General features: G+C 49.1%; 1 protein-coding gene across 10 annotated transcripts in view; it reads left to right on the forward strand.

Annotated features, from left to right (window-relative positions):
• The window catches only part of LOC105697991 (aryl hydrocarbon receptor nuclear translocator homolog), a 26,987-nt gene continuing 10,323 nt past the window's right edge, over positions 1–16,664 (forward strand). For 3 of the 10 annotated variants that reach the window (XM_012421786.2, XM_012421788.2, XM_012421789.2), the window contains exons 1-2: positions 2,567–4,615; positions 12,698–12,778. In XM_012421786.2, the coding sequence (XP_012277209.1) occupies positions 4,383–4,615; positions 12,698–12,778 (314 nt within the window). In that variant the 5' untranslated portion in view covers positions 2,567–4,382. The other 7 variants (XM_012421795.2, XM_012421791.2, XM_012421790.2 and 4 more) reach the window with 7 other exon arrangements.

Below are 16,664 nucleotides of genomic sequence, written 5' to 3' on the forward strand. Positions count from 1 at the left end.
TAATAATTTTACAAGAAAACGTAAGAAGTGAATGATGTTATTAATTCTCGTATCGGAAATAACCGATGATTTACATATGATGAATTTCAATGTGGCGACAGATTCATCCCGTAACTTGAGAACGAACCTAACCTTCTCATGTAGTTCTTGTAGTGTCGTGTGGATTTCCGTTTGGTTGAAGCCCTTGTGCCCAAGCAAAAATAAAACTTCAAAATGGCGTAATTTGTCAATGTAAACACCCAGTTTTAATATTGCTGGAGTGAAGGTGTAAAGGAGCGGTTTTATTGACATTTGGCCACACTCCACATTTTATTGTGTCGAAACGGTGTAAGGAAAAAATTTAACCTGAATGTTTACAATCCAAATGTCTGCGATCGCCCATTCTATGCCAGGTAAACGACGAGTGTTGGTTTGACGTTGGGACCGTTTTTTAATTGGAGTGTGACGACGAGTAACAATCATCGGGGCTACGTAACATTTTTTCTCATCTAAAAGAACGTCTGTGTAAGGTCATTTCAATTCAGTTATGTTGTGCATTTCGCGATTGCCTCCGGTATGTTCAACTTTGAGCAAAGTCTGGTTTATCTTTGGAAAGGTTACTCTAATGAAATTCAAGGATGACTGAAATCATGAATGGATTTCTCTTGTTTCGGATCGTTAATTTCCCTTATTGCTTTTCTGTATTAATGCTGCATAATTTTCTGTAACATACGTGAATTCATTCATTTAATGCGTGAACATGAAATAGCGAAATTACTTATTCAGACTTAATAATGAATATTCGAATTAAAGAACTTTAGGGGGGTGAAATTTATGCTGTCTAAAGTTAAGTAAAAGAAGTTGACATTTAATTACAAGCGTGGTATAGTCTTACAATTGATGAGATATTTAGAGTCGAATCGTCAATGTCAGATATGCTTCATAATTTTATTTTATGTTCCAGGGACTGATCCGAGCAAGATATCACAAAAGCGGAGTGCTGGCAGCATAGGGTGAGTCTATCGATTTTAAATTTCTAGAAACGTTATGGAAATTAAAATAATACTAGCGATGATATATTCTAGTCCTGTTCGGTATCAACAATTAACGTTCAGTGGTTCTATCAGAATTTTGTGTGAATTCGCATGACACGTGTACAATGTAGCGATACCAGTAATTATGTGGTTTTAGTTATTTATCGATCCCTCGCTATAGTAAAATTACGTCTATATTTTTATTCGCTCTCTCCTATATTCCAAAGCAGGAATAAAATTATGAAAAGGTGACAACTGTTTATATCAAATTATAATAAAGTTATGTCAAGAATAATTTATTATTGACAAGAATAATTTATTATCCTTGACATATAATTAACCTTTTTTCTATCAAAATATTTTTACTTTTCCAGGTGGTAAAAATCTACCACTCAACGATTCATGATAAAATCCAGTTGTTACGTTAGTATTTAAACGGAACGAAGAGCTAAGTTTTCGCCGAGTACGATTAATTCTGTTCCTAGAAGAGATATCCCCCAGGGATCGGTTACGAGGTACCTCGCACAGTAGACAAGTCTGTAACAATGCTGCTCATTTGCCGACCAATATTCCTATTCTTCGACAGATGTTGCAACTCCGCTTAAGAATACCTCCTTATCACGAGTAGATTTTCGCTACCGAGGTCTTTGTTAAAGCAAAACGAACAGAAAAAACCGCTTTGCCGTCCCCGATTGTTTTGACTGATTACGAGTCTACTGGTTACAACGCCAGCTTAAAATGCCTCGGTGAGGAGCCAAGCAGCTGCCGCTGCGACTACTATGAAAGAAACCATATCTCATTTAATTAATTAATTAATAGTATCCCTCCCTCAGGGAATATTACAAATTTTGGGGACTCGTTCACCCACCGCATAGCAACCCTCCACTAAAAGTCACACCTAGCTCGATGATCCTCCTCTATGAAATAATATATCTTTGATTCTTCTCAGAAATCCGTGACCCCCGATTTAAAAAACGCATATTGCACTGTACTTATCTACAATTTCTACTTTTCTACTTGTTCGAAGCCTTAGTTCTGGTGGTACCGAGGAGTACCTATCTGGAGGGCTTTTGAAGGGGTGCGATGTTCCTAAACGAGCCCCATGGGGTTCACCGAAAATCTTCGGAAAGTCGCGGAAAACAGGGGTGCCTCTTTTCGCGAGCACCGGTGGCCGTGGAGCGAGTACCTATCTCCGGCTAAAAGTTGCGCTTTGCTCGATGGCTGTTCCGCTCTCTGGTGGGAGAAGTGATAGTCCTTACCGGGGTACCACCACGGTGCATTATGTGGCTATGGTGGAATCAGTCACTGGCGAGTTGTGGGCGGTGACTAGTCGTTGATCCGCGAGCGGCTACTTCCGCGTTTTCGAGCGGCCACCCGAAAGTCTCTTGACAAGACTCGTCGCCGCGACGCCACGTCGTCGCCGACACTCCAGCCGAAAGTTGCGAAAGGTGCGCACGTGTTCTCCCCGGGGACCATGGAGACGATCGGTCTCCACGTGAAGTTAAAGCGATAAAGTCCATCCTCCTCGTGGATTGATATTTTCCACTCTGCCGGATATTCCTGAAAAAGGAGAAAATAAGAAGAATTCGCCAGAATTCAAGATCCAAGAAAGAAGCCCGAAAATTCGTCACCGCACGCCGCGGCGCTGGTGAACGATGGTCCCGCCTAAATCGCGAGGACGAGAGGACGTCCCGTTTATTTACTGCCGATTTACCTCAGTACTGGTTGGAATGTGACTCGGTACGTATACATTCGGAGGTAGTACACAAATTGGCGGGAAAACCTTCCGAGATGGATGCTAGCCCTGGGACCAAGAGGACGACCGGCGTCTTCGGGGCACCTCGACTGCGCTGCTATGGGATGATCGAAGCTCCGAACCTACGGATGAACGATCAACAGCTTCCGTCCTTGTTCCGAGGTACTTCGACGAATTAGCATGCGATCTCGTCGGTTTCCAGCGAAAAGACGACCGCAAGCTGAGAGCAACTTCCTCGTGGACCCTTCGATGCCTCTACTCGTAAGAAACCCGGGAAACGTACCTCCCGAAAGGCTTGTGTCGTCGACGGGGTGAAAGTGTCCTCTAAACCGAGGTGGGTCTCGATAGCTCTCGACAATTCCTTGGGAGGATTTTTTCTTCTCCCTTCGCGAAATTCCCGTCGGTGCTCTCCAATCGGTTCACCCGGTCATTTCGTAAGACCTAGTCCGAGTGTAACAATTAGAAGACTCGGAGACACGAGTAATCAACCGGCGAGATGCCGAGCTCTCGCCTCGGGGGTGGGAAACGGATGCAGCCTCTAATTTTCTGGGAACTTGCAGATATTCACGGACAGAGTCGCGAGCCCCAGTGATAACGGCGCCGTTTTCTGTACCCGAAGAGGAGGATGAAATTTTCGTGTCGACTCCGATCCCAGTGAACCATCCACGAAGAGACTGTGTGCAAGTATTCAAGAATTCGCCGAACGCCGTGATTTTCTACGCCAACGGGGAAGAGTCATATTTTGTGGAGTATCGTTGCAGCGGAAAAAGAGAGACGCGAGGCCGGAACTGCTTTTCTTCTGGTAGCGAAGAAACCTGGTAGACGGCTGCACATAACAGTATCACTAACTGGAGTGATAACGCCAGACAATGGTTATTTATTCGTGCGGTAATTCCTTAGTAAAGTGATACGAGATTCCATAAGCGTCCCATTCTCGTCAGCTTCGAAGGCTCCCAACGGAGCGTCGCGACGGCTCCTCAGGAATGGACCTTTCGGAGTCGAATAAATTCCTCTGGTCGAGTCAGTCGAAAAAGAGAAGGAAGCCCGAGCGCCGGCCTGCCGCGGAAAGGGATTTCACGCTGACATCTTGATCGTGATACCAAAAAGAAGTTGACGTCCCTACGAGGGTTGCCTGCAAGAGCAGGGAACCCTCGAAGCGTCGAGACGGCGAGGCGATCCCCGACTCGAAGCGGACTCTTCGACTTCGGGTGACGACCCGATTCGTTCTATTCCTGATAATCGCAATTGAAAAGAAAGACTACTATCCGCAGGGTGAGCCTTTACTGGAGCATCGGCAACGATCAGTCAGCCTCGGTTCCTAAGAGAAGGTTCCTGGAGTTGAATCCAGTGCCGGAGGCAATTCCCGTGACCAATTAAGAAGTAACCTCGCACGCGAGTGTATTAACTCGAGAATTGACACCTTGACATCGGCCATAACTCGACGCCTCCGCTAGAGCCGGGTACATGAAGAACCGAAGTCCTGGAGAGGACGTCCACGTGTCATGGTAACCCAGGGTGCAGCGAGTTAGGGGTGAGGGAGAACCCGTGCGCGGATTTGGGCCCACCCTGAAGAGGTAGTAACCGGCAAGATAGAGTATCCTGGTAACGGTGGCATGTACGGGGGCGGCCCGGGGAACGCCGGCTATGGGGTGGGTCTGGGCCCCGGGCCAGGCCCCTCTCACTACGTGGTCCCACCTGCCCCCGTGGGCTACCAATTGGGCCCACCTCCTCCCCCGCCGGCCACGGTCACCTCCACCGGGGCCCAGCTCCTCTCTTATGGGCCCAATTTGTCGCCCCATCACATGCAACAAGGCCCCGTCAGCTCGCCGCAGTCCAAGAGACGAAGGTAACGCTTCTCTATGGGGATCTCGTAATCCAGTCACCTGGAATAATTAGCCTATCAAATTGCCGACTTTATTCACGGATAGCTTAATATCCACTTTCTTTTCGCTGTTACAATTGGAATTGCGGCGAAACAGAGGGGACCTCCTAGAAGGCGACCGCGTCGATCGCAAACCCGGAACAGGATATCCGATTCGAGTCAAGGCGATGCACTTCGAATAATTATTCGTATTATGCTGATCGAGTCGTTGTTCGGTCTATTGGTTAATTTAACGATTGAATAATTAATTGTACCGCCGTGTAGGATGATCGATCAATGGACAGATTATTCGACCAGGAACTCCTGTAACGAATCTGTTCCGAGGTTACCGTGGGAACTCCGTTTCGGGAATGCGAGGGCTTCTCGCGCGGTTATGCGCACTCGCGCCTTCCATTGTCCAAATGATTTTTCTCTCTCTCTTTTTTTTTTTTATCGTTTTACTGGACTCTCGAATACTCCGTCGCGATTCCTCCTCTCGCTCCTTACTGTGCACTTCCTACCTGTGGAATGCCCTGAAAGAATCCGGTATTTGTCTTCGCCGATGCAACAGGTGTCGAGAAATTCCCTGCAATCTGGGGAATGTTAGAAATTCCCCTCGCGTTAGTTCAGAACGATAATGGAAGACGTCTTTTCCTTTATACTTTTATATCGCGTTACGAGACATGCCTTTTGACGTATTTATTTTTTCATTTTATTATTATTATTTTTTTGTTTTCAAAGTCTGGATGTTTCGAATCCAAATGTAGATTCCGAGGATCCTGTTCCTCGTCGATATCGAAATGCTCAGGATTTCGTATCTAAAAGTGCCCTATATTTATTACGGATGTAATCTCGCGAATTTCCATCGCATTCCCCGGAAACGAAAAATATGGCCGCATTATCAGCGACACTCGTAAACCTCAGACCCGGATCTTCCGCGTTGCGGAGAGATATCTCGTCGTTAGCGGCTTGCTCAAGCCTCTACGTGGGAAAGGCTGGAAATTTCGACCGGTCGTCCTATGTGGAAATTTTGTTAATTACCGACGGTCTACCGAGAATCGGCCATTCGGCCGATAGGAGTCTTTCACGGACCGCGCGGGACGGTTTCACGTCGGCTTCTTATTTTTTCTTTTTTTTTTCTTATGGAGCCTTGACCGCCCAATTGTTTACAAAATGCTTTGTTGCTGCGCGATCAGCAACTTTCGAGCCACAACATCGGCACGCTCTCTTCGAGGCTTTGCTTACCGTCGGTGAACGAGCCAATGTGGCTTCCTTGACGCGTGTTGATAACCCTCGACACTTTATTACACTTTTGACATTCTTCGAAACGCTTCTGATTAGGAGCCTATGTAATTATCGCTACTTAACATGATCTTTGAGAAACGATACTATGCCGCCTCGTAGCGGGAGAAAATTACAAGGGGAATTGTTTGAGATATTTAGGTGATAAGAGCCTGTTACCACGTATGGGTCATGTCGATATGGAAAATCGATAACTCTGTTATTGGATTCCGCATGTGAGCTAATAGTTTTTGGGATTACAGAGCGATCCGGTAAATGTAGTCGTGCGTATGGGAATTATCGTAATTATTGGCATGCGAGAGAAGTATCTCCGATTGCTAGACGAGTAATGTTCGACCTCTCGTTATCTTATTACGAATTTAATTGCGCCTTTTCGCGGAGTTAAATGCGAAGGCCAATGCGGTAGAGCTAAACCGCTCGTCTTGGATTATGGAAAACCCGAGTCCGTGTGCGGTAATCTCGTTTGATGAATTATTACCTCCACCGGTTATTAATTTCTGGGGTTATTCTTAACCTTAGTAGGTCCGATAATTAATTCGACTCAACCCTATCCGCGTTCGCCCGTTCCGATTCAGTCACCCCCTTATCTGAATCGATGTAAACTCATATTTCCACCGTCCCGTTACAGATTACAATTGCAAATAACGAGGTACGTGTACACGGAATAATGCCCTACGCGGACCATGAGTGTCACATTTCCGTCGGTGGACAGGTGATTTACTTGCACTGGAAATGTTATTACATACCTTTACGTACTCTCTGACGAGACTCACAAGTCCGAAATCTTTGAAACATCCTGACGTGAGCGGCATGATTTTTTCCCGGTAAAGAAAAATAAATAAATAAAGCGGATAAGTCTCTCGTGTTTTTTTCTCTTATTCTTTTTTCGTGCATCGTTAAATTATCAAACTAGAATGGCTAGTTTGCACGATCACTCGTGCGGAATTTTGGGCCGTGTGTGCAATTCTCGCACGTATGGCTCCTCGTTATCCGACTATGCTTACGCCAGGAGGTGCTGCCCGTTATTTTCCTTTTTCATTTTCCGCTCTTTTTCCGCGGCGGCGCGCTTCCTCGTGGAACGCACCCGCGACGTTTATATTAAATCCTCTGTTTACCCCACCACCACCGAGGAGCGTCGACGCTGCGCTCAGCCTCCGGCAACCCCTCTGCCATCGGAATTCGTCACGTAGAGGAGATTTGTGGTCATTCGGGAATTACGTCGCCGATTAACGGATCGTTATTTCATAATCTCCCGGCGTTGCGTGCTGGCCTCTAAAATCAAACCGTGACGCGAGTATCGTTCCACGTTACGACGCCCGGAGCCGGAGTTAGGCCAGACGTCGAAGTCGGGATCGAGGTTCCATTACCGGCTAATGTGTGAACACGAGTCTAGGTGTGAACCTGCTTACCGGAAGACTGCCAAAGTGCCTCTGACTTGGCGAATTGTCGGATCAGAATGTTTCTCTTGGTGGATTTCCGACGTTACTTCCAAAGGACTACCCAAAAGCGAACCTCGTTATTGTCCATTCGAGAGACTTTCTCCAGAAGGGACTGGAGAAACTATGTTGCGACTATGGGCTATAATCGTCGATGATAGACCCCCTTAGGGCCCAGATTTGCACCCTAATCTCACCCAGACCATATTTCGCGATGTCGGGAACGTGGGTCGAGGAACTTTCCCTGGGAGAGTTCCACTCGGTCCCTACGTGGCTCCACTTTTTTTTTCTTTCCCTTCTCGTTAAAAATATTTAGCAGCCGTTGTGGAGACCAATTGTTACCATCTTTTCGAATGAATTTATATTCAGATTCCGTTGAATTCGAAGCTGCAGCCTCGTAGGAAAAATGCGTTTGTATAGCCTTGGAGGGCCGTTCTTAGGATGGCCAATAAGCTCAGCGGGGAAGGCGCTCTCCCTGGTCGAAGTCGAAGGAGTCGACCGAGTAGAGGAGCGTGGACCGCCTCTTGCCGCCACCCGCCAATCGCACGCAGTCGTGTATTAATATGCGCTACCGAAGGTGGCATTACCTCATCCGCGATGAAAAATTACGTCAGGCCTCAAGCTCCTAATCGACATTGTGGAACGCACCGGCTAACAATGAGTGCCCAAGAAGGCGCCATCTCTACTTATCCCAAAGCTTGCCGATTATTGGCAACTGCATCTCCACACCCCAAATCCCATTCCATCACTTTCTTAATTACCCATTTCCATCCGTTGATTTTATGAACATCCGAGTATTCGTCATAATTTAACGAGGAGATTCATTCTCCCAGGACAGGATTAAAAAGTTTCAAGAATTCACGTGGCGACCATCCACGTGTCCATTTTTTTTTTTTCTGTCTTTTTCAGCGTTTGAGAACTCATTATTTTCCACGGGATTTTTTTCATCCTACCAAATTTTTTTTAATTTGCGTATCGATCATTTCATTCTGAGATCGCAGGCTGGATCCAAGGATTCCAATCGTGCCCATCTCTAAATCGAGGTGCGGCGATTTGAGGAGGCGACTTAAAGGCGTGCGTTGCGTGTGTGGAGAAGGTGCTGCTAGCCAATCGCCGGGTAGCGCGTAATACAGGTGTCGGTACGCAACGGGGCGTACATTGCGTAACGCTACGAACTTGGCAGTCGGTATTACCTGGAAATTATGGAGCGTCCTCGAGGAATACGAATGACATCCTCGGCGTACCGTCGGCGCTAAGTCGGCACCCGAGTACTTTGTAAGACCTAACAGTATCCCAACGATATCGTTAACGTCGCATCGCGATAATCGAGAATTTCGGTGGAAATATTAAATTCGGAAGATGACCTTACCAAAATTCCCCAGGAGGCAAGCCGAAATCCCGTGGTCGACTTATCGTCTTTCGATGAATATCATATTGCAACCCCTGCATGCTGATATCAATTACTTGTCGACCATGTACTTGGCATTGGATATCGTTAAATGATCGTCAATCGACACGTGGCAACTATTTAAGGCACGACGAGGTTTCGACTTTCGACACGTCCGTTTGCGTCTGCCTTCCTCCAGACGATGACTAAGTTACGGACGTGATCGTAACTGGGACGCTTCCGCTGTCTTCCATATTGGAAATGACAGCAGTTGTTTTTTTATATATATAAATATATATTTTTTTTTTTTTTAAAGAATCGATTTGCGGAGAAAAAATTGCGGCGTGAGTTTGCAGATGTCGGAATCCTTCGACTCGGTCGGATTGAAGGTATCGACGTTGCTTCTCCGTTTTTATTTTTTTTTATTTTTATTCGAGACGAAATGGTCCAGTTCCACCAACGAAATATGACTAACAAGTTTTAGAGGGAAATGCTTTTCGGTGGTAATCGGGCAGTCAGGGCTGGTGAGTGTATGGAAAGTATAGTTCCCGCAATCGCGGTACGTTCTCCACCTTTCACGATCGAAGGACGTTTCGCTGATACAAAGCTTGCGACCGGTTATTGGTACGGCGATTTAATGGGAAGGTACCACGGATGGTACCTTTAAGTATCGGGTAGTACTTACGTACCGAGTCGGCCTGGAATCGGTCTGTGTATCGTGTATGGACCGGAGTTATTCCACGAATGCCGTGCACCACGCAACGTGTATCGCATTCGTCCTATAAAAATTGTCTTTATGTTTCGAATTCACTTGACCCGGTAAAAAGGGCGAAAAAAACCGCCCGCCCAAAATTTACCACCCACGAGATCGGATTCTACTCAACTCCTCGCGGAAATGAAAATAAATATTTTTCGGGCGGGAATCGAACGTCCGATAAGTGACTGTTTATCAAACGGCGTCCCGAATGCAGTCGGACATTCCGTGATACCGGAGATTGAGATCTCTATGGTCCCATAAATCGTGGAAACAAATGGTGGTTAGCCCCGCCTCCCCGAGTACAAGATACTTACACTCTACATTACCATGTTGGTATATCGTAACTTGGTATTAAGTCTACCCATCGTATACAAAACAGCACTTTGATACCAGAGCTTTCGCTTGGGGGGTACATGCGTTAAATATTCCTCGGAGAGGGATCCATTGACTTCCAAAACTGAAACCTCTTATCAGCCTCTCCTTACAAGCATTTGCAATTCAACCTGCCATGTGAATCCATGAAAAATCGAGTCTGAATGTCATTTCTTATTTTTTTTTTTTCTCTTGAAAAATCAGCTCGTCCAATTTTTCGAAGGCTACCTGGAGACTAGGAAGGCAGGTATAAGACACGGGGGAGATATATTCGAACCCGAGGTGGAAGATGAAGAGAGTCACTCGGGGGTGGCGGCCTCGTGGCTCTCCTCTTGGGGGTAAAAATCCGCATGGCGGGGGAAACTAGGGGGAACAAAAGAAGCGCCACTGTAAGGTGGACGTCACGCGGGGGTGGCTTTAGAGAGACTTCGATCTCCTGTCCTGATCTCTCCGGCAGTCTTGTTTTACGAGACTGCGGAACCTTACACCGAGCCCAAGGGTCGGGCTTTTCCACCGGCGACGCTGCCAAGGATTCCTAGATCGATTCCGAAGATAGGCCCCGACTTGCTCTCGAACTTTCGGTCCCGGTGAAAGTTCATCTCGAACGGCAACCTCTCGATCGTTTCCCTAGCCTCGGTTGGATACCTCCGGCAATCAAGTGCCGCTGAAAGCCCGTCGATAACTCGTAAACTCGTTCAGGGTTTCGTCCCGGTCACGCCGATTCGCCCCGACGGTTTCACCGAACATTTCGGAAGGCTTGAAATCGTTTGCAAGAAATAGTTCCTAGACATTCTGTCGGGAAATTTAATTAACCGCAAATTCTGGGGATTTCTTTGAGAAGTTGATAGGCGACGTTCCTGAATTTGGCTTATTTTTTATACACGGTGCTGAAAATGGATTTGTCTATTTTTCTTTTTTAATCGTGGGGAACTCTGGGATGACGTCTTTCGCCAGATCGAGCAGGATAGGTTTAATTCGGGGAGAGAAAAAGAGCGGAGGGAATTCGCACCTGTTGACCTCTCGATATATAGGGCTCCCTTCGAGCGTATCCGGAACTCCGGCGGGTGACCCATTGCGGAGGTCAAGGAACCCCTCTCCCCAGTCGTAACACAATCCGAGAGTTCCGGACCGAAGTCTCCCCGGTCCGGACCCCACCGTGGGGTCATCGAACGTAAATCGGAGACCCTGCCAGGGTAACGAAGTGCCCGAAAAACAATAAGGCCCACCCACCACCGAGAGGACTTCCTTTTGTCCCGAGTCGGTTCTCGGAGCGCATTCCCCTCCTCCATTTCTGCCCACCCTCTATCCCGCGTCCGAAACATAACCTGAAAATTCCCTCTTTCCAAAGTCCCCAGAATCAGCCAAGTTCCCTTCATGCCCACCCAAGATACACCGACCAAACCAAGTCCCTAACCACGAAATCAGAAATCACCAGAATTTCATCTCGGTGAAGAAATGGTGAAAAAAAATGCTATCCTATTTTTTCCATCCTAGGGTGAGTCCCAAGTGTAGACCCCATCCCTGGGACCGTTCCCATCGGCGCGTCGTGCCCTAACGGGGCGCGGGCGTAATCGGGTCAGCGACGTCCCGGAGTGTGTCTACCGCTCTCGGCGTATCCGCCTAAGTCTCGATACACGGGGCCCAAGGGGTCCACGGGGCCTGGTGAGCGTCATTACGTACTCCATAAATCGGCCCCCTCCGACCTCCGGATGGTTCCAGAAGAGGTCGCCGACGGAGAGGGTTCGGGGGGTCGGGCGGGGGGAGGGCAGCGTCGGGTCCGTTGGCCGGGCCGGCGCTGCTCCGCGCTGCTCCGCGCTGCACCGCGCTGCCCGATGGGGCCCGATGGGCTCAGCGCAGCGCAGCGCGCGCAGCCTACCCGGATGCGGGCTGCTCCGGGCCCTACGCCCCCACCGCCGACGGTGCACGGGGTCCCACGGCATCCGGGCCAAACCGGGGCCCGGAGGGAGGGGGGCGCAGGGGCATAGGGGGAGCTTACTTTTTCGCTCAGGGTCAGAACCGTACATCACCGGCGCCGCATAGACTGACGATCGCTCGCCCGCATTCCCTGGTGTGGGTGCCCCCGTGATCGCGGGTACGTGTGCACGTGAGCGAGTACCCTCACGTGAGCGTATATACTTACGTGAACGGGTACGTCCGCGCGCGACCATGCGGGTAGGTGTACGCGCGGACATGTGGGTAGGTGTGCGCGCGACCATGCGGGTCAGTGTGCGCGCGACCATGCGGGTGGGTGTGCGCAAGCCCGACTCGCCGGGACGCCAGCCCGCGTGTGAGCGCCGGTGGGTGGGTGGGTGCAACCACCACCGCCGAGGTACATCCGCATGATCCCGATACTTAATCCCACCGCTGGATGTGGATACCCCGACCACCGATAATGAGCCCGCTACGATCCGACTGCGGATTTACGCCGATCGAACGTCTCTCGATAGAGAGAGAGAGGACGCTGCCTCGATGGCTCCGACCCCGGCCACTGCTCCGTGGGTTTAGACGGAGACCCTCGAGCTTAGGGGAGGAAGGGATGGAGGAGGTTTCCAGAATCAGGGATGGATTAGAAGGATGGAGCGAGAATTGACTGGCACGCTTCGGGGGGTTTATCCGGTTTACTTATGACAATTTGAAAAGGACTCTGCTAGGGAACAGGTTAAAATGGGGTGATTCGACGAGCGGAACTCTGACGGCTTTTCTACGACTCGGGGAATTTTTGCGGATTATTTTGTGAAATGTTGAAATTTGGAAGAGGATCGTAGGAGGGCGGTGGTGACAGGAGGGTTTGTCAATTTTCTGTTTTATTCCAGATCCGATGAGGACGACCCGAGTGGGGGCAGATACCGGAGAATGGAGGACGACAATATGCAAGACAAGGAGAGATTCGCCAGGTGAGTGTCAGGCTCGAGACGAATCCTCGACACGGTGATTTACGGGACGCGGAAAGTGTCCCGGGTTTTTTTTTTCTTCCGTTCTTCTTTTTCTTTTTTCTCCTTTCCTTTTTTTCTCGACCCTCGCCACGAGCCGTTGCAAATCCCGAAACCACCGGGACAAAATGGACCTGGGTTTCTTTTCTTAATCCGCGCCGCGATCGCGGTCGTTCAATGAGCACGCTGTAAACGGCCGTGGCTGGGGGGGTAAAAACAACGTAAGTCCACTTTGCGGTAAGGATTGTGTCGAATTGGCCGGCGACAAAAATCCCGTATTTACAGCACTCGGCTTGTTTCAACGGCCATTCTCCGGCGTGGAAACGCGAAAGACTCGGATCACTTTTGTCAACTCGCCGGCGGGTCTTTGCCGCGTCCAAGATGGCGGACCGCGGAAAAGAGGTCGTCGCGTTTCTTTCCATTTCTTTTTCCCCGCTCTTTCTTTCGGTGACTTACGTTCAACTTTGCGCGGATTCGTCGAGTTTCGCCCCGTAAGTCCCGTATACATCGAGAGCCCGGAGATACGTGTATGTAGTTTACATGATACCGACCATTGCGAGGCGATATGGCGGAATGGTAAGCCCTCGCGGCTGTTCCACCGTGGGAACATCAGATACGTATGCACCGAGTCCTTTAAGCCCGTCTACACCGAACACGGGTTTCCTCTATCTCCCCAAACATTTTTCACGGATTCGTCGACACGCTTTTGCAATATATTCTTTCCAAAAACAATAGGGATTTTTCACGCCAGAATGTCATACCAACGATATCAGGCGTTTTGTCTCCACCTTTCGTAAATACCTGAACCTCGATCGATTAATCGAAATTACGATGTGTGTACGTATCGCAGATAATCCCAGCCGCAGTCGTCTAGAACCGCTTGCCGGAAAATCAGATTTTATCGATATATATGTGATTTAATGTACGAAGCGGAGACGCTCTCGCAAAGATGGCGGCGATGAAAGGGAACCGCACCGTATAAATTGTTACCAAGATATTTATACGTTTTCCCGTGAAATTACTCGTACTCCTCGGTAATGGGGCTTGACAGGCTGAAAGGTGATTATCGCGTGGGAATGGACCATTTTTAAGGAACGCTCGCTTCGAGTATGGCATCCCACGTGGTGCCGTTCACCGGGAACCATACTCGAGGAAGTCAGACAGAAGTGTGAAGACCGTTCCGAGGATCATTACGTAATTACTCGGAATAAATTCAGATTGACCCGAGGATCGTACGCATACGGGCGAATCGTATTTTCAGGGACCGAAGTCACTTAATAAGAAGTTACGGCATCATCGCCGCGGCGGAACGTTGTAACTTCCATCGAGAGGCGCGAAACCTTAACTTATCTCCAGATTCTTATCACGCATTCCGTGCATAAGCGAGACTGCATCGCTATCAGAATTCTTCTTCGGTGTAATTGGGTGTAAGAAACGGATTAAACGCGTTCCTATGTGGACCATTATTTTTTGAGCAATTTTTGCCTGGATTTTTTCCCAGTAAATGGACATTGATCGACGTGGCAACATTTAGGTCAGGAGTCGCCGCCATTTTGACGGGGAAAATAACGCATGCGATTTCTCGACTCGGCTATGTCGCGCTTGTTTACGCTAATAACGCAATTACGGGATGCCGATATTTACTTTGGGGGGTAATTTTTGGGTCGATTTTTGTAAAGAAAAAAAAATGGCCGTTCATCCTTCGACGAGGTACACCCTCTAGGTCGGATGTTGCCGCCAATTTGACGGGAAAAATAACGCGTGCGGTTTTTCGCCTGACTCGGCGATGTCGCGCCCGAGAACCTCGCGTTTACGTTAATAACGCAATTACCGGATGCCGGTGCCTTTGCTGGCGGCACCTCTGCGTCTCTCGGCGATCCTCGGCTACTCCTTCTTGGGATATATTTTTCCTCGGGGCCCCGACGCCGAGGTAAATGCAAGCTCCGCATTTTTCGGACCTACGATTAGAGGATCGCGCTGCGTCGGGTCTCCTCCGCATCCGTTGACGCATTCCAGCGGTCGGCCGCGGAAAAACCGGGTCGTCGACTTTCCGCCCTCTTTTCCCCCGAAAAGGGTGGAAAAGGAACACCCAGGAGGCTTTGCGACTTCTTCGTTTGCATCGAGATGACGTTGTAAACGGCCATGCCGAATGCGCGATAAGGGTAATCACCTTTCGCGATCCTATCTGTGCGACCATTGAACGGCATTGCCGAGCTGGATGTGCGCCGACTGGGGTGGCAAGGGGAATATTAATTAGGGAAAACGAGGCGTACTCTACGCGGAGAAAGAACTGCCTACTACCTGTTACGTGCAAAAGTCGCGTCGTCGGAGAAAGGACGGCGATCGGCGATATATCCGACAGGAAGTACTTAGGAAGACCGAGTACTTGGCGAGGGAAAATTCCGAATGGAAATTTTTACCGGGATCAAAATGGCGCCGAACTTTCTCGAGCTCCGGGGAGATTCGCACTTTTTGGAACCTGGGTTCACAGAACAGCGTAGAATCGAACTTCCTTCGTGTCTGGCAATGCATTCCAGCGGTTAGCCGAGAAAAACCGAAGGCGCCGGGCTTTCGTTCTACTTGCTCTTCCTATTGTCCGCGTTCCTGCGATCTCCCGATCGCGACATAATCCGCGTCGGTGGAGAGCCGACAAATACCGTGACTCCTGGAGAACGTACCCCAAGGGACACGTGCTTCCTGGAATTCGGAAAAAATTATGTACTTTCTTCTTACACATTTCTTTTTGTTTCCGGACCAACGGGAAAGGAATTTAACGCTCTTTCTAATTACGTCGCCATGTTTTTATACAAAATATGTGAATTTTTGCCACCAAGAGACGGTTCTTTTTATTCCTGCATTTCTCTCGATGTCGCCTTCTCGAAGTGGCGGGGGAAAATTGGCCGAGGACGATTCGCAGTCGCGATGCATACGCGATGCGCGAGAAGATGTGGCCTAAGGTGGTTGACACTCGATATCTCGTACCGGTGCCTCGTCCTGTCTGCTGGTGTCGTCGGCGCCTCCGCGAAGACGAGTCGTCGGAGCGATCTCCCCCGTGACGAGGCTCGACGGCTCGCGAAGAAATCGCCCCGAGACCGATTCCGTACTCGCGATGAGTACGTGACGAGCCTGGAAACGGGACGAACTCCATGGCCCTGCATAAAGGCTCGCCTGTTTTGCGCGAAAACGAATGCCTGGCTCCGTCGAGGTGACCCCACCACCCGAAGAGATCATCGGCGCCCTAAAACATGGATAATAAAACATGGAATATGAAACGTGAACTACAAAACATGGAAGGACAATTAATTCGACGTAACGAAACCATCACCAGACGAAGAAATCGGTGGCAAAGTTAATCGGAGGAGTTTTCTTTCGGAGCGTCTACTCTAGGTCCGCCATCTTGGCCGCCATCTTGGAGAACAACGAACAGGGAAGAATCCTTCTGTACTTTGGCGCTTCCCAAAACGGAATTAGCTATTTTGGCACGGTGCCGCGTATTCAGGGGTGGTACGAATGGTTTTCCTGCTTCGTCGGGGAGTTCAATTTGCCACAAGGAAATCTCCCGACTGATTCGCAGTCGTGATAGATACGTGACGCGCGTGAAGACGCGCCGAAGGTGATTGACACCCGGCGTCTTTTCTTCTTTTTTTTTTTTATCCAATGGCGTCGCACCCTGGGCGCCGACGAGTCAATGGAATATTCCGCGCGGATCGGAAGCGATTGTCTAGGCTCGATTTCGCGGCCGACGAAATCGGTTGGCAGTGGAGGCGATTTAATTTTATTACGCTTTGTTGCCGGTCCCTACCTCCCGGTGACAACGCGACGCGTAGACACGTACGATAGGCCCATTCTA

The sequence above is a fragment of the Orussus abietinus genome, unplaced genomic scaffold (genome assembly GCF_000612105.2).
Source record: "Orussus abietinus isolate OABI.00-Male unplaced genomic scaffold, Oabi_2.0 scaffold1, whole genome shotgun sequence".
Lineage (NCBI taxonomy): Eukaryota > Metazoa > Arthropoda > Insecta > Hymenoptera > Orussidae > Orussus > Orussus abietinus.